Source organism: Ursus arctos, unplaced genomic scaffold, assembly GCF_023065955.2.
Source record: "Ursus arctos isolate Adak ecotype North America unplaced genomic scaffold, UrsArc2.0 scaffold_2, whole genome shotgun sequence".
Classification (NCBI taxonomy): Eukaryota; Metazoa; Chordata; class Mammalia; order Carnivora; family Ursidae; genus Ursus; species Ursus arctos.
Genome location: NW_026622874.1, coordinates 88,997,936 through 89,017,600, shown reverse-complemented (window position 1 = coordinate 89,017,600; position 19,665 = coordinate 88,997,936). Strand labels below are relative to the sequence as shown.

The 19,665-nt window shown below is 39.4% G+C and overlaps 2 protein-coding genes and 2 non-coding genes across 9 annotated transcripts in view; 1 reads left to right on the top strand and 3 right to left on the bottom strand.

The window, feature by feature from the left end:
- Window positions 1-28: 28 nt before the first annotated feature.
- Window positions 29-10,614, bottom strand: CCT6A (chaperonin containing TCP1 subunit 6A). Its single transcript, XM_026515907.4, has 14 exons — window positions 10,352-10,614; window positions 9,846-9,909; window positions 8,160-8,294; window positions 6,995-7,168; window positions 6,389-6,492; window positions 5,671-5,781; window positions 5,226-5,385; window positions 5,060-5,142; window positions 4,044-4,140; window positions 3,580-3,727; window positions 3,033-3,166; window positions 2,183-2,285; window positions 1,292-1,364; window positions 29-997 (listed from the first exon to the last, which is right to left on the bottom strand). Exons 1-14 carry the CDS (start codon window positions 10,486-10,488, stop codon window positions 925-927), a joined length of 1,596 nt encoding a protein of 531 aa, XP_026371692.1. The 5' UTR covers window positions 10,489-10,614; the 3' UTR covers window positions 29-924.
- LOC113268021 (small nucleolar RNA SNORA15) lies at window positions 3,397-3,536 on the bottom strand. The gene has a single exon (XR_003320997.1). It is a non-coding gene; the product is annotated as a small nucleolar RNA SNORA15 (small nucleolar RNA).
- On the bottom strand, window positions 7,266-7,399 carry LOC113268022 (small nucleolar RNA SNORA22). Its single transcript, XR_003320998.1, has one exon. It is a non-coding gene; the product is annotated as a small nucleolar RNA SNORA22 (small nucleolar RNA).
- Window positions 10,615-10,691: 77 nt separating the features above from the next.
- PSPH (phosphoserine phosphatase) overlaps window positions 10,692-19,665 on the top strand; it is a 46,492-nt gene continuing 37,518 nt past the window's right edge. For 3 of the 6 annotated variants that reach the window (XM_026515899.4, XM_048224516.2, XM_057315661.1), the window contains exon 1: window positions 10,723-10,893. The gene's annotated coding sequence lies outside the window, so the exon portion shown is untranslated. Of the gene's footprint in view, window positions 10,894-12,091; window positions 12,152-19,665 lie in introns of all 6 variants that reach the window. The other 3 variants (XM_057315662.1, XM_057315663.1, XM_048224517.2) reach the window with 3 other exon arrangements.

Sequence of the window (19,665 nt, the reverse complement as noted above, 5' to 3'; positions counted from 1 at the left end):
GAATACCATTTCAAGATGAGAGAAAAGGTTTCAACTTAACATTTATTGCACACATTGTACGCAACTGCCAAGTCCTCAACAATACAAAACTTTGCAAAACACAACTTCCCGGTCAAGGACTGCAGAGATATACCGACTATAAAAACAATTTTGTGGAAACAGGTGGGAGAAAGAGGGCACTGGAGAGTCGGGGATAGATATTTCAGCATAAGCAAAGGTGCATTGGTATGAAAACATGGTCCACTGAAAATCTCCTTTCCCTTAGCCTCCATGCTTGAAAAGTCTTTTAACCTCTGCGTCCTCTATTTCTGTTTTCCCCACTTCATACTTTGAGCTTATTCAACTCCCTTGCCTCTACTTCACTCATCTTTCTGTTCACTACAACTTTTCCGGGGAGCATTTTAGCACAGCTACTTTGAAAGCATTAAAAGTCCCAATGATCCAATAGTTTTACTCAGGAATTTATACTAAAACAGGGATGCTTTCAAAATTTTAAGTTACTTAAATATTTATAGTAGCATAAAAACTTACAAGTGTTAACAGTGTACTATTGGATAAATTAAAATACATCCATTAGAAGAAATTAGTAAACCATTATAATTTGTTTTTTCAGGAACATTTAATAACAAGGTAGATAACATATACTCATCTAACATGGTACTTTTATATCACTGAAGCTAAAGCAAACATCCTTTTCATTGGGTAAAAACAGCCTGTTTAATGTGTGTACACTGAAGTGCAATTTAAAAAAATAATAATTTCAGAACTTCAGAATTTAAGTGTCAGTTTTCTCTTTTTTTTCATATGGGAAAAGAAAATGCTTTTGAAAATTATTTGAAGCTTGGACAAAAATCCCGTTGCTATATTCTTAGGATCATTCTGTAGAGTCTTCATGATTCGGATGACACGAGCAAGGCTTCCAATTCAACCTTTTAGAGAAGACATTCCAGCTCGCATGATCTCATCAACCAGGAGAATGTTGGTGGCAATCACAGTGCTGAAAAGGGGAGAAAAATCAGATGGCTCAGATTTGAGATATGAACCCTAATTCAACTCAATTTACAAACAAATTACAAATTATATCCAATTAAGTTTCTCCTTTCCCCTCCAAAACACGGAAGGCTGGTTTAATTTCTGTAATTTCAATTGATTACAATTTTTGCAAAACCAAACCAAACCAAAAACACCAAAAACAAAAACAAAAAACCCGAAGTAATTAAACAGAACACACCAAATTAAGAGTATGATGCTTCCCTAAAGGTTATTTTAGTTTTGGCTTTCTCAAACTTACCAGGAGTGAAGCAGCTGTTTCTTTACACAGTAGTTATCCCATATGCCTGCTTCGGCTGCTACCATTGGCTCACCTGCAAGGTAACCCAGTATTCTTAAGTCACACATAGCAGGTTACAAGATCAGAATGCTAAGACCAGAGTATTTTGTGATTTGCTCATCACTGATTATTCTCATTATCCAAAGTTCCTCAATTAATCCAATTTTGCGCCAAACCATTGACTCCTGTATACAGTATCTTTGATTAAGTGGCTGATCTCTACTTGGAAGACTTCTAGTAATAGTAATGCTCTATTTGGTTACCAAATGTTTGAACATCTTAATTTTGGGGGACACATTCTCGTCTGTCCATAGTAAAGTAAAGAACCTGAACTATAATCTGGCCAAAATGGGCTTATCATTTCCCTCATCCCAGAAACCTTTTCTATTAACTTGAATGTAAATGATATTATTGACAACAATAGGTCCTACACATACTGCAAGGGTGTATATCTCAGTTCTCTTTCTTCCACTTTGTACTTGTATATTTTGTGTTATTGCATTTAAGACTAGGGCTTTAAATTATTTCATTAAGACTTGGTCCTGTCTTCCAGCCTTATTTGCTATTCTCAGCCTTTTTTCACCCATGAATACCATCATCTAATGTATTTTCTTATTAAAGTCCCTGATAAAAGATTGAGTAAAGCCAGCCCAACATGAAATCCTTCCATATTAACCTGAGCCACCTACCACTACTGAGCAACATCAAAAATCGAACTCAGGGTTCCCTAATAACATTGGTGTCAAAATGCAAAGCATCCCTCCAAGATCCGTTTGTCTCCATTTTTGATCCTTCTTGGCTTTATCTCCCCTTAATCTAGTTCTCCCCCTACAAACCACTGCATTCTCTTACCTGTGTTCAAGTCCACACCCACAAGTTGACCTGATTCTGAATGTTCTGCTTGAACTTTAACTAGTGTTTCCTGAAGGTCAAAACCAGAGTTCTGAGCAAGTACCTAAAGCAAACAAATTTAATCCTTTAAAGACAGAACCTAAAAAATGATAGTCACTCTACAATAAATGAACCATAATTCCAATTAAGAAAAACAAAGGGGCGCCTGGGCAGCTAAGTCAGTTAAGCATCTGCCTTCAGCTCAGGTCATGATCCCACAGTCTTGGGATTGAGCCCTGCATTGGGCTCCCTGATCAGGGGCAGCCTGCTTCTCCCTCTCCCTCTGCCTGCAGCTCCCCCCGCTTGTGCTCTCTCTGTCAAATAGATAAATAAAAGCTAAAAAAAAACAAACAAAACCAAAACCAAACAAAAAAAAACAAAAACCAAACCCTTAATGAAGACAGACCAGTATTTATGTTCACTTCAGAGAATAACTAGACATTTGTTACTAACTCATTAATCCACTCCAAGCCCAGCAACACAGTAATCATAAGCAATACCCCCAAAATGAGCAAACACAATAGAATAAAAACAAAAACCAAGCTGGTACGCGAGTATAACCCCTTTAACTGCAAACCCTCTAAAAATGGTTTATCTCCTGCATCTGACACTTCAGATATTCAATTCCCCTCCAGAGGAACCAAACACATTTGGATGATGAGAGATACCTGCTCTAGCTACATTCAGGAGAAAGGTGAAAAACTGTTTACTCAAAATCTACATTATGAAAAAGACCCCACACAATACACAACTTTCATCTGCTAACTCATTTTGATGTAGTTAAGAACACAGACGGTTAAAGCAGTCATACCTTAGGAATAATGAGCAGTGCATCAGCAAACGCTTGAACTCCCAGTTGGGCCCTGCCCTTTACACTGGGCTTGTACTTAATCAGGGCTTCTGCCATTGCCACTTCCACTGCACCTGCACCCGGAACTACACAGCCTGTGGGGGGCGGGGAGGAGAGAAATGCTGAACTAACAAAGGAAATCAAACTGTAGAATCATTTTTAAGAAAATACATAAAACACAACATAAAAACCAGTAATTTCCTGAGAAAGTAGTAGAGCCACCAAAATGTTAATACTGTACTTGAAAATACTATAAGCAACACATCAAATAGCAACGTGGTTCAATTTAACTAGTATTTGCAAGCTCTTAGCATTAGTTCATTTACTTGTTATCCACTTTTAAAAACGATATGCTATGAAAAAGCTTAGCATACCATCACAGGCATTTTCAAGGGAAGACTTTACTTTTGCATGGTGTCTGGCTGTGTAAACTACTGATAAAAAGAACACAGTATTCAGCCATGCCTTTTACACTAGCCAAAGAATATAAATACAGTAAGGACCTTACCATCATCAATAGCATTTTTAACAGCCCTCAAGCCATCTCTTATTGCATCTTTGATCTGTGTGAGCGTGTGCTTATTTGGTCCTTTGATCAATAATGTGACAGAGCGAGGATTGTTACATTTCTCAATAAAAGTGAATTTCTCTTCTCCCTATGTGAAGAAGGGGTAATATTTTCAAAAACAGAATACGGTTGTACAAAGAATGAAAAGAGTAGAGGCCTATGGAAGAATAAATAGCGTATAAGGGAACAACACACCAATCACATAAAAATTACTTCATTAAAAAAAGTCACATATAAAAGAAAGGGGATTTTTCCCATCAATGGCTTATCATTACTACAAATAACCTTCAAAATGTATGTAAACAAAGCAAAAATCTGATCCTAAGTTTGAATGAATTTTTACTACCAAAGAATTCACAAACCAAAAATCATTTTTATTATCTTTGGAAAGACAATACACTTACCAATGTATATTCATAGACAAGCCCTGCATGTCCCAAACAATCAGGATTTAGGTCATCAAAGGAATTTAGAGCTACTCCACCGCAAGCAAGAGTCAGCCTGAAATATTGAAGTGTGTTTAGGGAAATGTATAAGTGGCTTTATTATGTTCAAAGAGATTATTAATAATTTTTAGGAAGCAATCTTTCAGAATTACATACTAAAATCCTAAAATGTTATTTTAACTTAAACCTTCCCATTCATCTCCAACCAGCTAAAAACCAGTGATTCTTCTAATTCGACATTTAACCCACTCTTTCAAAGTCAGCAAATACTCCTCTGATAAACCTAAAGATGAACAAGAGCTCTTTATCGTGGTGAGATTTGGGGAAAAAGTAGTTCTCTGGAAACCCCTTGATGCTCTCTTGACATGGTAATGTTCATACACATGTCATGGTTTAAAACTAAAGCATTCACCAATGTTCACAGCAGCATTATTCACAACAGCCAAAAGGGAGAAATGTAAATGTCCACTGATAAATGGATAAACAAAAGGTGATATAGCCATACAATGAAATATTATTTACCCTTAACAAGGAACGACATTCTACTATGTTACAACACGGATGAACTCTGAAAACATCATGCTAAGTGAAATAAGCCAGACACAAGAGAACAAATATGCATGATTCCTTTACATGAGGTACGAAATTCATAGAGACAAAGTGGAGTAATAGTATTTACCAGGGGCAGGGGAAAGAAACAAAAGTTACTATTTAATGTGCAGAATTTCAGTTTGGGAAGATGAAAAAGTTCTGGAGATGAAGGATGATGATGGTTGCACGATAACGTGAATGTAACTTAGTGTCACTGGATTATATATTTGAAAAAATGAGTAAAATAAATTTTATATTATGTATATTTTATTCATAATAAAAAAGGAAAAACCCAATAATAAGAACAGAGAAAAAAGAAGTAATCCCACTTAACTTGCAAAATAAGTAAAATTTACATCACTAAGGTAATATGCTATCCGTACCTTTCCATATTTCTCCTTTTAGCTCTACGCAGAGCTACTATACCTTCTTTCGCAAGAGCATCTAAGGAAAAGGGGTCAATTCCCTGTAACATAAACAAAAGTTAGTTACAATAGAAGTTACCTTAAAAATAACAAAATGGACAATACAGACTCATTTCATTCTCACCTTTTGATTAATAACAACGAATCCTTTATCTGAATCACCACAGACTTTCTTTTTCAGTTCTATTATTTTTTTAACTCTATCTTCAATGAATTTTCTTTCAGCTTTTACAAGTTTCTCTCTTTCTTCCGCACTCTTGTAAAAAAAGCCAGAATTCACTTCTCTATTAAAAAAAAGTTACAGAAGGGGGGTGGGGGAGAATGTTTATTTTTTGAGAACATAAACCAGCAGTCTCAGAAACAGGGTTGGTCTTGAGATTTAACAAATAGCCACTAAGCTCCAATCCTGCCCCTGATATATTTTCAGAGGTTATTTCCTATAATTCACCCAAGCCCAACTGAGGAACTACTGCCCTCACAGTGGGGAAACTTAAGTCTCACAAGTGACTTGCCCAAAATACCAAACTCCTCCACCTTTCTATTCCATTTGTAAGGGGCTATAAACTCACGTTTTTTCATATTCTAATGACACATTGCACGTGAGGATGTACGCATCTTCTACTCTTTTTTTCATATCAGGATGTCGTGCCCCATGGTCCAAAACAAGACCTCTGATTAAGCTGTGGAAACACATAATAAATTGATTGTTATTGATTTCCAGATGATACATAACATATACTAATGAAATTCAAATACTGAATTGAGACTACTGATAATTTTCACACAACTTTATATCTTGAGTTTTTGAAAAAGACTTTTGGGTGAAACCTAGGCATGTTCAACTATAAAAAAGCAGTATCTAGAACATAGTACAAAAACAAGGCATTCAAACAAAAGTAACCATGCTTATCTTCTACAGAAAATTCTGCAGAGAAACAGTTGCAACTGGTAGGCTCTCAAATTCTGATCACCTCCTTTAAAAATCATCTTTGAACTAGGTCTTTGAAATGTTAATATATATTCTAAATTTCCCAAAAGTCTATTATGCTTTGTAACCTATAGTTTAATAAACTACTGACATAGCTCACGTTCCAGAAATCGTTCCGACTATAAACACATCATACCAGTAACCTCCTTTCAAGAGGAAACACTACTGAGTAAATATTCATCTAGGCAATACACATAAATTCAAAGAAAAAGAAATCAGCCAAATGATATGTACTGTAAAAAGTGCCTGTATATTTGTAAACACATTTTGTAAGCATTTCCTAGCATCCTACCACCTACCTTGTATCAGTTTCGGATTTATGTTTCATTTCCATAATCTCAACCATGAAGAGGTCGATAGGTTCATCTTGTTTTTTAATGGCCAAAATGGAGTCCACTACAGCCTACAGTAAGAGCATATCTGTTAGAGGAATTTGATTTGCAGAAGTCCAGACACTTATGTTGCTTGTTCTTCAGAGAAATTTACATTTCTTTAAAATCTGAATCGATCTATGCTTTCTTCTATGAGGTAACAGAATACATTACTTGGACTGAAGGCATTTACATTTCTGACGTCTCAATTTATAATTATTTAAAGAATCACTGACATCCCTACTATTCTATTAAAAATATTGGTAGAAGTTTTTTCACAATAAAATCTCAATTTTATAAACCTTCAATGAAAACTCCAACTACATCTTTATAACATGGTCAGGTATACTATTATTTGATTTTCTCATTTCACACACATCAGCTGCTCACTGCCACAAAAAAAGGGAAACTACTTATTTCATATGGTATGATACTGTGAAAGTTTTAGATAGCACTCTGTAATTCCACCCAGAACGTATGCCAGGGGTTTTCAGTATAGGTGCACACACTGGACACACACCACATTTAACATACCTCTGTTAAGACATCAGCAAGTTCAGCATGCACTTTAGTACGTAGAGATGTTCTGGCTACATCTATAAGTGTTTCTCTGTCCATTTCTTTGCTTACTTTGACTTGTTCCAAAAACTGAAGTGCCTTTTCCTTTGCAGCTTCAAATCCTTCTGTTATTATTCTGGGATGAAGACCCTAAAATTTACAATTAAATAACCATCACTAACTGGAGTTCTTCAATTAGAAGATAAATTTTTAAAGGAATATTCTGGATCATTCATATGCTTTAATAGAATGTGCTGACTTTTTGAATACATTTAAAAGGATAAATAGTCCTTTCAATGCAGAGGAAAAGAACAGACATTGCTCTAGCACAGAATCAAAACCAAGGGAACTATAAAGCGCACTTGGGTGTTCACTGTGCAGACTACAAGGAATAATGCCCAAAACTTAAAACTGTACTCAATGGGACCATTTATCTTTTCAATTCGCATCATTTACTAACAAAAACAAACAGGGGCGCCTGGGTGGCACAGCGGTTAAAGCGTCTGCCTTCGGCTGAGGGCGTGATCCCGGCGTTCAGGGATCGAGCCCCACATCGGGCTCTTCTGCTATGAGCCTGCTTCTTCCTCTCCCACTCCCCCTGCTTGTGTTCCCTCTCTCGCTGGCTGTCTCTATCTGTCGAATAAATAAATAAAATCTTTAAAAAAACAAACAAACAAACAAACAAACAGGGAGACTAAGGGTCCGCTTTTTCTCTCTTCCCAAGAATTTCTTGGCATTGGATTACTACTAAGGTTTTGCCTTAACCTTCAAACTGACTCAGGGCTAAAAACGTTGTGTTATTCTTTAAATTTATGTTTTAGTTGGCTTTTTCCTTATAAATATGCCTAGTCCTGAATATCCTGTTTCTAGATATCAACCATCAATCTGTTACAGATAGACATATATAAATAATATGAAATGCAACTTGATTAAAAAAACCCCTGCAGGCCAAGGAAGGTTCCTTAATCTGTCCAGGATCACAATAAATTTGTATTAAGACCAGGATACAGGCTCTGGTTCCCAGATTTAAGCCCCCTGCTCTTTACATTCTATTATATGGCCTCAGCTACTATTAACCTCAATTTATATACATTTTTTATATATATATAAACTACCATGGAAACACAAGAATCATGTATACTTCAGAAATGTAGAGATCCGCCTGTTTCAGCAGCTCTCCAATGATTAGGACATTGGAAGTGGTACCATCACCAGTTATGTCATCTTGGGCTGTTGCTACTTTGGCTATCAAGGAGGCTGTTGGGTGCTGAATTTGCTGAAAGTAGAAAAAGAAGAAAATTATTTAAATTGAAATAGTCCAAATATACCTTAAAATGTGTGATGGGTCTCCTTAAGTGCATCTATTTGCATAAATCACCCAAGTGTTCAGCTACATGCCATACTGATTTAAAATTCACCATTAACTATTTTGCACATCCATTTATGGTAACCCAAACATTTTCACATACAGATTTGAGAAGATTAGCTCCACTTTACTGATGAGGAAATCTGAGGCCTAGTTAAGTTTTACTGAAGATGACGGAGTTAACGGTAAGAAAGAATTTCAAATCCATGCAGGCTTCTTTAGGACTCTTGTGAGAATAAACCAGGTTCCTCCTAAAATTAAAACCTCAGCAGCCTCCAGTATTATTTGGAATTGAACAAAAAAAAATTAAAAAGACCTTTTAAGCAAAGATCATCAGTGAATGCTAAATCACTGAAAGGTTCTGTAAGCACAGGGTATTTATTGTCTCCAATATCACCCACAGATTCTTAATTACAAAGAACGCAAACAATGCTCCTGAACTGCTTTTGGGTTTGTTTGTTTTTTTAATTCTCCTGTAATCTACAACAGTTTCCCAGCCTTTTGTCTTTGGGGACACTGACAATTTAAAAAATCTAGGCCAGATATTTTGCAAACTATCTCATCTAGATGTGCTGATGTTAAATTTTGGGGGACAAGAATATTACATGGGTTAATACTATACACTTCTCACTGGGTTCATGTGTTTCTCTGAATTTATATTGTATTACACATTAAAAAAAAAAACTCAAGTAAAATAAGTGGCAGGTCACCACTTAACCAACTAAAACAAAAACTAACTTTCTAGGTTATCTAATCCTTACCGAAGATATTTACAAACACCTGCCTATTGAAGGCATGGTATACCGCTATCAAAACCCTAAATTTTAGGTGCTGGGTGGCTCAGTTGGTTAAGCTTCCCACTCTTTATCTCTGGGTCTTTCAGGGTCCTGAATTCAAGCCCAGCTAAAAGCAAAAACAAAAACACCCTACATTTCATTCTGAACTCGTCATTTCCTTTTCTTGGATTTTAAGTGCTGGATTTTGGAAACTTAGGAATGAGTAAAACAATTGCCCCTTTCAACGGTCAGGGGGACTTTAACGATAGTAAAGCAAAGAGTTTTATCTCCCCTTCAGTTAGTTGGAGGTGGAGATGTATGTTAACAGACAGAAATCGCTGTTTTAAAAAAAAGAAATAGAATCATTTTGCGCCTACCTATGTCAATCGCTTAGTTTTTCAGATTTTAAGAGTTAACTTTAATAACTACAATCCTTTAACCAAGGACTTACATGGCAAGAACAGGGATTCAAAAACAAGTTATCAGACTCCAGGGTTCCTCCCGGCATTGTACTGTCAATACTATTATTGACTGCATTCCTTTTCTACTTCCTCCATTGTCTGAAAGACCTGCTGAGAGCTGACGAATTTCTTCTATCTTGAAAATGAACATTAAAAATCTTCCTGCAAATCACATGCAATACGGAAAACCAAGGCATTTTCGACCTAATATAGCAGCCTCTCACCATTTCATGAAGCAGCACATTGCCATCTTTAGTAAGCTTGATGTCTCCAGCACCAGAAACCAGCCTGTTCAATGGGCACAAATGAATCACAGTGTGACTTTTTCAACGGATACCTAATTAAGAGTCCCATTACAATTGGGCTTTACCCAGAACCTAGGGCGTTGGGGCCACGCGGCTGGTTCTCTCCGCTCGGTAACAGGAATGGTGCAGTGCCCACCCCCTCCCCTCAGAGAAACAGCCTGCCCAACTCTCAGTTAGGGTCCCAGGGCGTGGGGGGAGGGGAAGCCGCGCACGCGGGCAGCTTTGTTCTTCGCAGAGATGGTATCGATTACAAGAGGAAACGGCCGGGGCAGGAAACAGGAGCGAGCCGGGGGTTTGCGGGTAAGTAGAGCCGCAGCGGCGAGCGCAGAGACCCGGGGGCGCCGGGCTCAAGGCCCAGGCCCCCTGCGCCAGGCCCGCGATGGCGCTAGGTGCCCACCCGCCCCTCCCCGCCAGCCCCGCCTTACATCTTCATGGTGCCCTTAGGCCCCAAGTTGGTCCTCAGCACGTCCTGCAGGCCCCGGGCCGCGCTGATGTTCACCGCCAGCGCCGCCTGGGCTCGGGCCACCTCGGCCTTGGGGTTCAGGGTCTTCACTGCCGCCATAGCTAACCAGCACAGGAAGAGGAGGAGACCGGCGTGCGGAGCGCCCGAAGCCGGCTCAGCGTGGCCAGGAGGCGCTCGCTACCCGGGGCTTCTGGAAAAGTCGGGCGCGCCCGGCCCGCCCCCAGCGTGCCCGTGCGCCGCTGCCATTGGACGGCGGGTCGGCCGGCGCCATTCATTGGGTCGCGGCACCCTCGGTCCCGCCCCTCGCTGCCGGCCCCGGCGCCATTGCGCATAGGAGGGCCTTGTTGCCGGGTAGTAGGGGTTAGTGGTGGTCCGGTGTCGCTGCCCGCCGGGCCCCAGCTTTGCAGACCGGGGACCTGAGGACGGAGGCGGGGCCTGTGGGCCGCGCGCGTCCGGGCGTGACTGCAGAGCGGGCCGCTCTCTCCTGGAGGTCTCTGGCCGCAGGTGTGGGGTGGGCTTCCTTACTCCCCCACTCGCGCGGTTTGCCCTGCTTCCTCCCCTCGCTTCTTTCCTCCCTGTCACCAGCGTTTTCTCGACTACTATGTGCTTGGAGGGGTTTGAGGTGCTGCGGGGATACAGAAGTGAAGCTGATAAGGGCCCCTCGCCCAGTGTTCTAGGTGTTTTAAGCTTAGGGAAGATGAAGCGAGAATGCAAGGTAGAAGTGCTTGATGCCTTTTTAGCAAGCTACAGGATTGGTGCGGTGGCGGCCGAGAAGTCAGTCAGTCCACCCTTCCCGCTCAGGACACAGTGCTCTCGAGGCAGGTTTTATTTTTTTAAACAACTTTACTTACTTATTTGTCAGAGAGAGAGAGAGATCACAAGCAGGGGGAGCTGCAGGCAGAGGGAGAAAAAGGCTCCCCTCTAAGCAAGGAGCTCCATGCGGGACTGGATCCTAGGAACTCGGGATCATGACCTGAGCTGAAACCAGAGGCTTAACTCACAGCCACCCAGGCATCCCTCAAGGCAGGTTTTAAAACTCAAACGATTGAGTAGTGGTCCCGGTTCTTTGAGAGGATTGCTTTTTAAAACAAAATTCCAAAAGATGTCTATAATCATTTTCTGGTATCCAGTATTCACCCCCATATTAGATAAACAAGACAATATCTTGTATTTCATTTTTATGAGTAATAACGAAAATTGTTAGAATTCAAAGGTGCCAAAGGGTATATGGTGAAAAGTACGTCCTGTGCTTCTAGTTCAACTTCCTTCAAACAAGCACAATTACCTTTAGATACTCTGAATTTCCAAATGCTTTCTGAATTTAAATAAATATGTATATAGACATAAGCATTTTGCCCGCATAAAATGTTAATTTATAGTATACACTTGGATGTATTATACTTAAAGTATCTTGGCGATTGTACCATATCAATATGAACAGGGATTCCTCTTTCTTATTAACAGCTGCATGATATTCTTTTAAGAGTGACAAAATTAACTAGTCATTCACTGGTTGATATTTAGGTTGTTCCCAATCTTTTGCTATTGAAGCTGCAGTGAATACCCTGGTATATAAGGCTTTTAAGTGGCTTTGTATATTTGAGAATCACAAAAGCACATATATAAGTTTGAGTAATACCATTACACAGGAGACTTGTGCTTACCTTATTTGGTATGTATGCATATTTATTTACTGTTACAGATGTGTGGGGAGACATGAGCAGAGATGAAGATTGTGGAATTTTCAGGCGTGTGCTTGCAGGTAGGGAAAGGGGGAGTGGATCTCCTGAGGTACAAGATTTAAAGGGTCACCAGAATCTGAGTAATTGAGATCAGTAATATTTTATTTTATTTTATTTTTTTTTTTTTTTTAAAGATTTTATTTATTTATTTGACAGAGATAGAGACAGCCAGAGAGAGAGAGAACACAAGCAGGGGGAGTGGGAGAGGAAGAAGCAGGCTCATAGCGGAAGAGCCCGATGTGGGGCTCGATCCCATAACGCCAGGATCACGCCCTGAGCCGAAGGCAGACGCCCAACCGCTGTGCCACCCAGGCGCCCCGAGATCAGTAATATTTTAATGCAATATTTTTTTAAAAATCAAAATTAATGCAAGAAATCCACAATGAATGAAATTTTAATTCAGCGTCTCCATTAACATCACACCAGACAAGTCTCAGTAAAACAGAAAGAGCCACATGATCCCTGTAGAGGCAGTCTATTTGCATATATCATTTTACTAATCTCCATTATCATACTTTCAAGCAAATTGTTTTCATTATATGATGCAAAAGACTGTAGCAAGGGAGTGTTGCCTATATGCTAATGTATGTAAAGAGTAGGAAAACTTTAGCATGTCTTTGGAGACCTTCACACAAAAGGTCATGTGGGAGCAGATCCATTTCAATGAATGATTGAAGAAATTGAGGTGACAGCAGATGTTTAGCCATTTGATTCAGGAGGGATTTTAATAAAGAATAAAATTTTGAAGAATGAACCCTAATGAGGCAAGGTGGTGTATTAGGAAGAATTCTAGAGTCAGACAATTTGAGTTTGAATTCTAGTTTTGCAGTGTTTACCACTAGGTAACCTTGGTGACCTTGGACAAGTTATTTAACTTTTTTGGACTCTATTTCCTAATCTTTAAAGTAGGGGTAAGTGACATCTTAGAGAAAATTAAATGAAATTGCACGTATAACATGCTTTGTATTGTGCCTGACATGGAAGGTGTGAACTAATTGCCACTTTTGCATTCATACGGTGTAATGCAATATAATTCTTTCTTTTTTTTAGCTATATAATTCTTATAGCACCTTCACATGTAGTGTTTCATTTGATCCTAACATGAATCCTTTGAAATTTAATAGGTCAGGTATAATTAAACCAGTTTCATAGATGATTAAATCAACACAGAGAAAGTTTAAATGACCAACAAGGTCATGCTGTGTTGTATGAGGAGAGGGCCAAAAACCTAGGTTTCACCCTTGACTTCTCCCTTTGCCCCAGCGCCCCACATCCACTTACTCCCTGAACACTTTCACTTTCTAGGTATATCCACTTTTCTCCATCCCCACTTACACCACTCAGGCTTAGGCCATGATGATTTCTTACTCGCACAATTACTATAGTGCCCCAAGTAATTGTTCTGCTTTTATTCCCCATGTTGCTACTGGAGCAATCTGTCAAAAGTAAATAACAAGCCACAGGTCTGCTTATAATTCCTGTTATCCTCAAGACCTTAGACTGAAATATAAATGCCTTAATTTGGTTCCAGAATCAACTACATCTTGTGCTTCCCTCTCTGGGTTAAAACCCTTTCTCTCTCACTCACTCACTTACTCCATGCTCTGGTCTCTGAATTTTTCAGTGCTTGGAACATTCTACCCGCCTTTCTTCAGCCTGAAACACTCTTAAAGGACCACTTCTCTCCTCTCCTCGTTCTTATCCCCATTCCCATCCAGTGGATATAGAAATAAATAAAATCCCTAATCCTCCAGAAAGTGCATGGCCTAGTTAGGGAGATAAACTTGTAAACAGGTGAATGTCCGTAAAGTATAGGATGTTACAGTTGAGATAAATGAAGTACAGTGAACACAAAGGTATTAGCTCTGAGCACCAAGGAACGTGTTTTGGAGGAGATAAGGCTAATGGGAATTTGAAAGATACTTAGATACTTTTTGGAAGAAGAGGGCTTAGGAGAGTGATTCCAGACAGACCAACAGTGAAAGGACCTGGTATGCCCATTGAAAGGTGGTTACTTAGGATGGAGGGAAGAAGGTTGCGAGAGACAAATCTGGAGAAGTAGCATTTCCTGACTGTCGTGTCCTGGTTAAGACATCTGGGCCAGCTGTGGGAACCCATTGAACTAGTGATGGAGATTACTCTGGAGGTGGAATGGAGGAGGAACTAAGGGAGAAGACTAAGGATAGGGCGATCAGAAAGAAGGATGTTGAAAAGTCCATGCAGAAGTTGATGAAGGCATATTAAATGGCATAAAGAGGTGTTCTTGATAAGAGGGAAAAACGTTTTAAATGGCATAAATTATATGTTCTCATTTTTGTAACCACACCCCATGTATCTATACCAAAACAAGGGTATGCATCAAAATATTAAAAAATTCAATGTATTTTTGTTTTTGCAAACCTCCCCAAATTTATGTATCTACAAAAGGGAGATGCAGAAGTATATACATGAAAATATAAAATATACAAAGTATGTCCAGTGTCTTATTTTTGTTAAGTCCCCCAAGTGTATGTGTATATATATGTCTGTGTGTGTGTGTGTATACACGTACACGTATATATACATATCAGTAAAGAATCAGAAGATTATACATCAACATGTTTAACATTTTGTTTTTATGTTTGCCACTCTTATAGGTGAAAAATGGTATCTTAAAATTTTGTTTATTGAGAGTGAAGGTGAGCATATAGCTTATATGTAAGAGCCATTTGTAGTTCTATTTCTGTGAACTGTCTGTTCATGTCTTTTGTCTATTTTCCTGTTTGGCTTATTGTGGACTTGTAGGAGCTCTTTATGTTTTCTGTGTTGCAATTAACTTGTCTCAATACTGTTTGTACAGTATTTTGTATTTATGTCTTTTTTCCAATTAAAAATTTAAAAAATTCTTTTCATGTAGTCAGATGTATTTTTTTTCCCTTTTATGGGCATTTGGATTTTGTGCTATACTGTGTTAAACAGGCCTTACGTTCTCAAAAAGTATTCTTAAAGTGCTCCCATGTTTTCTTTTGTATTTTTAAGGTTTTAGTTTTCATTTTAATCCTTGATTCATTTGAAATTTATTTTAGTAAGGAATGAGATAAGAATCTGTGGTATTATGAAAATATGTATTTGGTCTTTGTCCCTGGTTCCTGGCATAGAATTCCTTAACCATGTCTGAGTGTTGGGAGTGTCTTTTGTCATCCGTAACAATCCCCTTAAGAATACACCTGACTATGTGCTAATGACGTGAGTCAAGGTGGGAACCCTGGATAGCCTCAGCATGGGAACTGGTCACTAGAAAGACCAAACAGAGTGATTAAAGGGTGGGGACTCTCAATCCCATGTCCCCATCCTCAGGGAGCAGAGGTGGGCAGCAGATAGATTATAAAAATAATTGAATAACCAGAGTGGGTAAACACATTGATAGCCTGGTAGGGTGGCATACCTAGAGGGCTTGGAAGCTCTGTGCTCCTTCCCCAGTACCTGGTCTTGTGCATTTCTTCCATTTGGTTTCTTCCTGAGTTGTGTCCTTTATGATAAACCATAAACCTAAGTGAAGTGATTTCCCAAGTTCTGAGTCAGTCTCAAAAATTTTCAGACCTGAGGAGGGAATTGTGGGAACCCCCAGATTTGCAGCCAAGTCAGACAGAAATGGAGGTAGCATGTAGACCTGGAACTTGTAACTGGTGTCTGAAGTAGAGGCAATCTTCTGGGACTGAGCCGTTCACTGCAGGGTCTGTGCTAATTCCAGGTAGAATTAGAATTGAATTGAGTTGCTGGACACCCAGTTGGTGTTGGAGAATCAAGAAAGTTGGTGTCTGAGGATTGAATGGGTTATTGGTATTTGGAAAGAGCTCACACAGAATCCAGTTTTATTTTTTTCCAAAATAATTCACATTTTCCACCACTAATATGTAATGCAGTTATTAGCAAATGCTACATTCTCATGTATCTGGATCCAGTTTGGACTATGTTACAAGTAGCAACACCGTATTTTATTTACTATGGTTTTACAGTATGGTTCAGAATTTGGTAGAGCTGGATCCTCTTCATCAATCTTTCTTCAGAAATTTTCTGGCTATTTTGCATGCTTGTTTTTCCTAAATGAAATATAGAATTATCTAGTTCTGAAAAATCTGCTCTTTTGACATATGCTTTCAAAAATAAGCATGTATTACTTTTTAAATAAAACACGTGTTTTATAAGTGGGATATTCAAATTAAAGCAGTGGACATACAGATGGCAAAAGCCCAGGGGCTATAGGCATTCTTGACATAAAATTGACAGAATTTTGAAACGTGTACTGTATGGTTATCATTTCTGGTAGACTTCTAGGAGTCTGAAGAGGTCAAAAAAATCCCAGAAGTGGGGCAGGTTTAGAATGGGTAGGTGGAATAATAGTGTTGAGCTGGGGTAATATTTTTTTGTTAGTGGCCATTCGTTCTTTGAGTGTACGTTGTGGCAGAGTACTGCGCTTGGGGTAAACATATGTACATGAAAAGAGAAGGCTCTTTCCTTTAGGGCCTTCCTAGTCTATTAAACAGACATACAATAAGATACACAATATACACGATGTACTGAACAGCCATAATGGTATATTCTGAGTGCCGGGCTACTAGGGAAGACTTCCAAAGCAAATCTTTTTTTTTTTAACTGTTAAAATATATATTTACTTATTACAAAGATAATACATAATAATCATAGAAAAATTAGGAAAAACTAATTTTAAATAAATTCATAAACTCCTTCAGAGATAACCATTTGTGATGGTTAATTTTATGTGTCAACTTGGCTGGGCCACATTGGTTCCCAGGTATTTGGTTGAATGTTATTCTGAAAGTTTTGTGAAGGTGTTTTTTGGATGAGATTAACAATTTAAATTGGTGGACTTTGAGTAAAGCAGGTTATTCTACATAATATGGGTGGGCCTCATTCAATCAGTTGAAGGCCTTAATAGAATAAAGACTATCCCTATAGCAAGAAGGAATTCCGCCAGCAGACTGCCTTTGGATGCAAACTGTAGCTCTTCCCTGGCTCTCCAGTCTGCCGGCCTATGCTGCAGGTTTTCGATTTACCAAGCCTCCACAGTCACATGAAGCCAATTCCTTAAAATAAATTTGTCCTTCAATCTCTCTCAAGAGTAGATAATGCCCTCACACTATGACGGGTATATAGATGTATACACATCCTGTTGGTTCTGTTTGGAGAATCCTGACTAATACAGATTTTGATACTAAGAGTAGTTCTAAAGGAGCAGAATCTTAAGGATGAATTCTCTGAATTAGTTCTGGGGTTTCTGGAATTGGCTCTCTGATCTGATTAGATTTAAAGACACTAATGATTCTGTTTCTAGTAATAAAGAGAGTAAAAGTAATGATAAAGTCTGTGACATGATATGAAAATAGAAATATGCAAAATATCACTATTGGATATTCCTAATCAAACACTTCTGTGAGGCAAGGAACCGGATTACCACGTATGTGATACCTTCAAATATTTTTGTCAAACTAATGAGTATAATGAGATTGGCTGTTGCTGCTAATGTCACTGAACAAAGTGGGGGGGGGGGGGGAAAGGAGGTGGTCAGGGATTCAGCCCAAGCACTGTATAAATGAATGCTTCTGTGTCTATCCTGAAAGTTATTCCTGTAGCTGCAGAGCTGAGATTGCTGAAGACCAAAACCAGAATCTCATCCTGTTTGTAGCTGAATTATAGAGTGAATTGAAAAGTGAGGGCAATTGATGAGGAAGGAATGGGATCCTGATACTTGGAATGGGACGTATGAGAACACCCTGATGAAGTTGGGACATTGGGCCTCTAAATTCTGTTGTACTTTCTTTGCCAGTAGAAGCAGCCTGTCTACCCCTGTCTGAGGAGATACACCCTGCATGGCACTAGGAAACTAATGGTCTCCCCAAGGCAGTTGCCTTGAAAGTCACTGCTGATTCTCTTCAGAACCCACCCCCACCACTCCTCTTTGCCTCTAGAACTATAACTAGACTAACATCCTAGTAGCCCCTGGAAGCACAAGTAATTATATGAAGAAGTGGCCCAAATACCCACGTTTCCAACTCCTGCTATCCTACCTTCTCTCTCCCAGGCTGCACCTGTGGCCTTATAGGAAGTTCCCTGTGATCAGGTGACAGAGGAAGAGAAAACTGGGTCCTGCTTTACGAATGGTTCTGCAGGGTATGCAGGCACCCCCCCAAAAGTAGGCAGCTATGTATATCCATGAAAGGCAGTGATAAAGGGAGATCCTCTCAATGGGCAGAACTTAAGGCAGTGCATCTGGTTATTCATTTTGCTTGGAAGGAGAATGCCCTGATGAGTGATTATGTACCAATTCAGGGGCTGTGGCCAATGGTTTGGCTGGATGGTCAGTGACTTGGAAGGAACATGATTAGAAAATTGGTCGACAAGGAAGTCTGGGAAAGAGATACATAGATTGACTTCTCTGAATGGGTGAAAAACATGAATATATTTATGTCCTATATAAATGCTCACCAAAGGGTGACCTCAGCAGAGGATGAATTTTAATAAGTGGATAGCAGTTGGCCTCTTCAAGCCACCATTGTCCTTGCCCAGGAGTTTACTTTAAAAGTGGCCACGGTGGCAGGATTGAGGTTATGATGGAATCAACAACATGGACTTCCATTCACCAAGGCTGACCTGGCTATAGCCACTGCCAAGTGCCCAGTCTGCTAGCTGCCGAGACCAACACAGAGTCTCTGATGATGAGCCAGCTACCTGATGACAGGTTGATTACACTGAACCACTTCTGTCATGGAAGAGGCAACAGTTTGTGTTTATTGAAACTGACACTTAACTCTGGACATGGATTTGCCTTCCTTGCACACAACGCTTCTGCCCAAACTACCATCCGTGGACTCACAGAATGCCTTATCCACCCATCATGGTATTCCACACAGCATTGCTTCTGGTGAAAGAACTCACGTTATAGCAAAATGAGCTTGGCAATGGGCCCGTGCTCACGGAATTCACAGGTCTTACAATGTTCCCCCACCATCCCGAAGTAGCTGGTTTGACAGAATGGTGGAATGGCCTTTCAGACTCAGTTACAGTGTCAGCCAGGTGGCAGTACCTAGTGGAGCTGGGAGAAAGGTTTTCCAGGAAGCATATATGCTCTGAAACAGTGTCCAAGATATGGTGCTGTTTTTCTCATAGCAAGCATTCACCGGTCTAGGAATCAAGGGGTGGAAATGGCAATGGCAACCCTAGTAACCCAGTAAAATTTTTGCTACTTATCCCTACAGCCTTATGCTCTACTAGCCTACTGGTCTTAGTTCTAAAGGGAGACATCCTTCTAACAGGAGACACAGTAATAATTCCAATGAATTGGAAATTAAGACTGTTACTTGACCACTTTGGACTCCTCATGCCCTTGAATCAGCAAATTTGTCTTTTAGCAAAACTAAGAGTTTGTTTTTGTTTTTTGTCGTGTGGAGACATTTTTATTTATATGTGGTCAGACTTACTAATGTTTTTGTAAATTTGAGTACTCATTAAAAGGACCCTCCTTTACTGCAAAAGTAAG

Bases quoted from the DNA above. Each gene is read 5' to 3' on its own strand.
- CCT6A (XM_026515907.4), bottom strand. From the start codon at position 10,488: ATGGCGGCAGTGAAGACCCTGAACCCCAAGGCCGAGGTGGCCCGAGCC. The intron at 7,169-8,159 runs GTATACATGATT...TGTAAATTTTAG, and splicing joins CGGATCTCTACATTTCTGAA to GGTCTTCATCCCAGAATAAT. The intron at 3,728-4,043 runs GTAAGTGTATTG...TTCTTCACATAG, and splicing joins TTGTCTATGAATATACATTG to GGAGAAGAGAAATTCACTTT.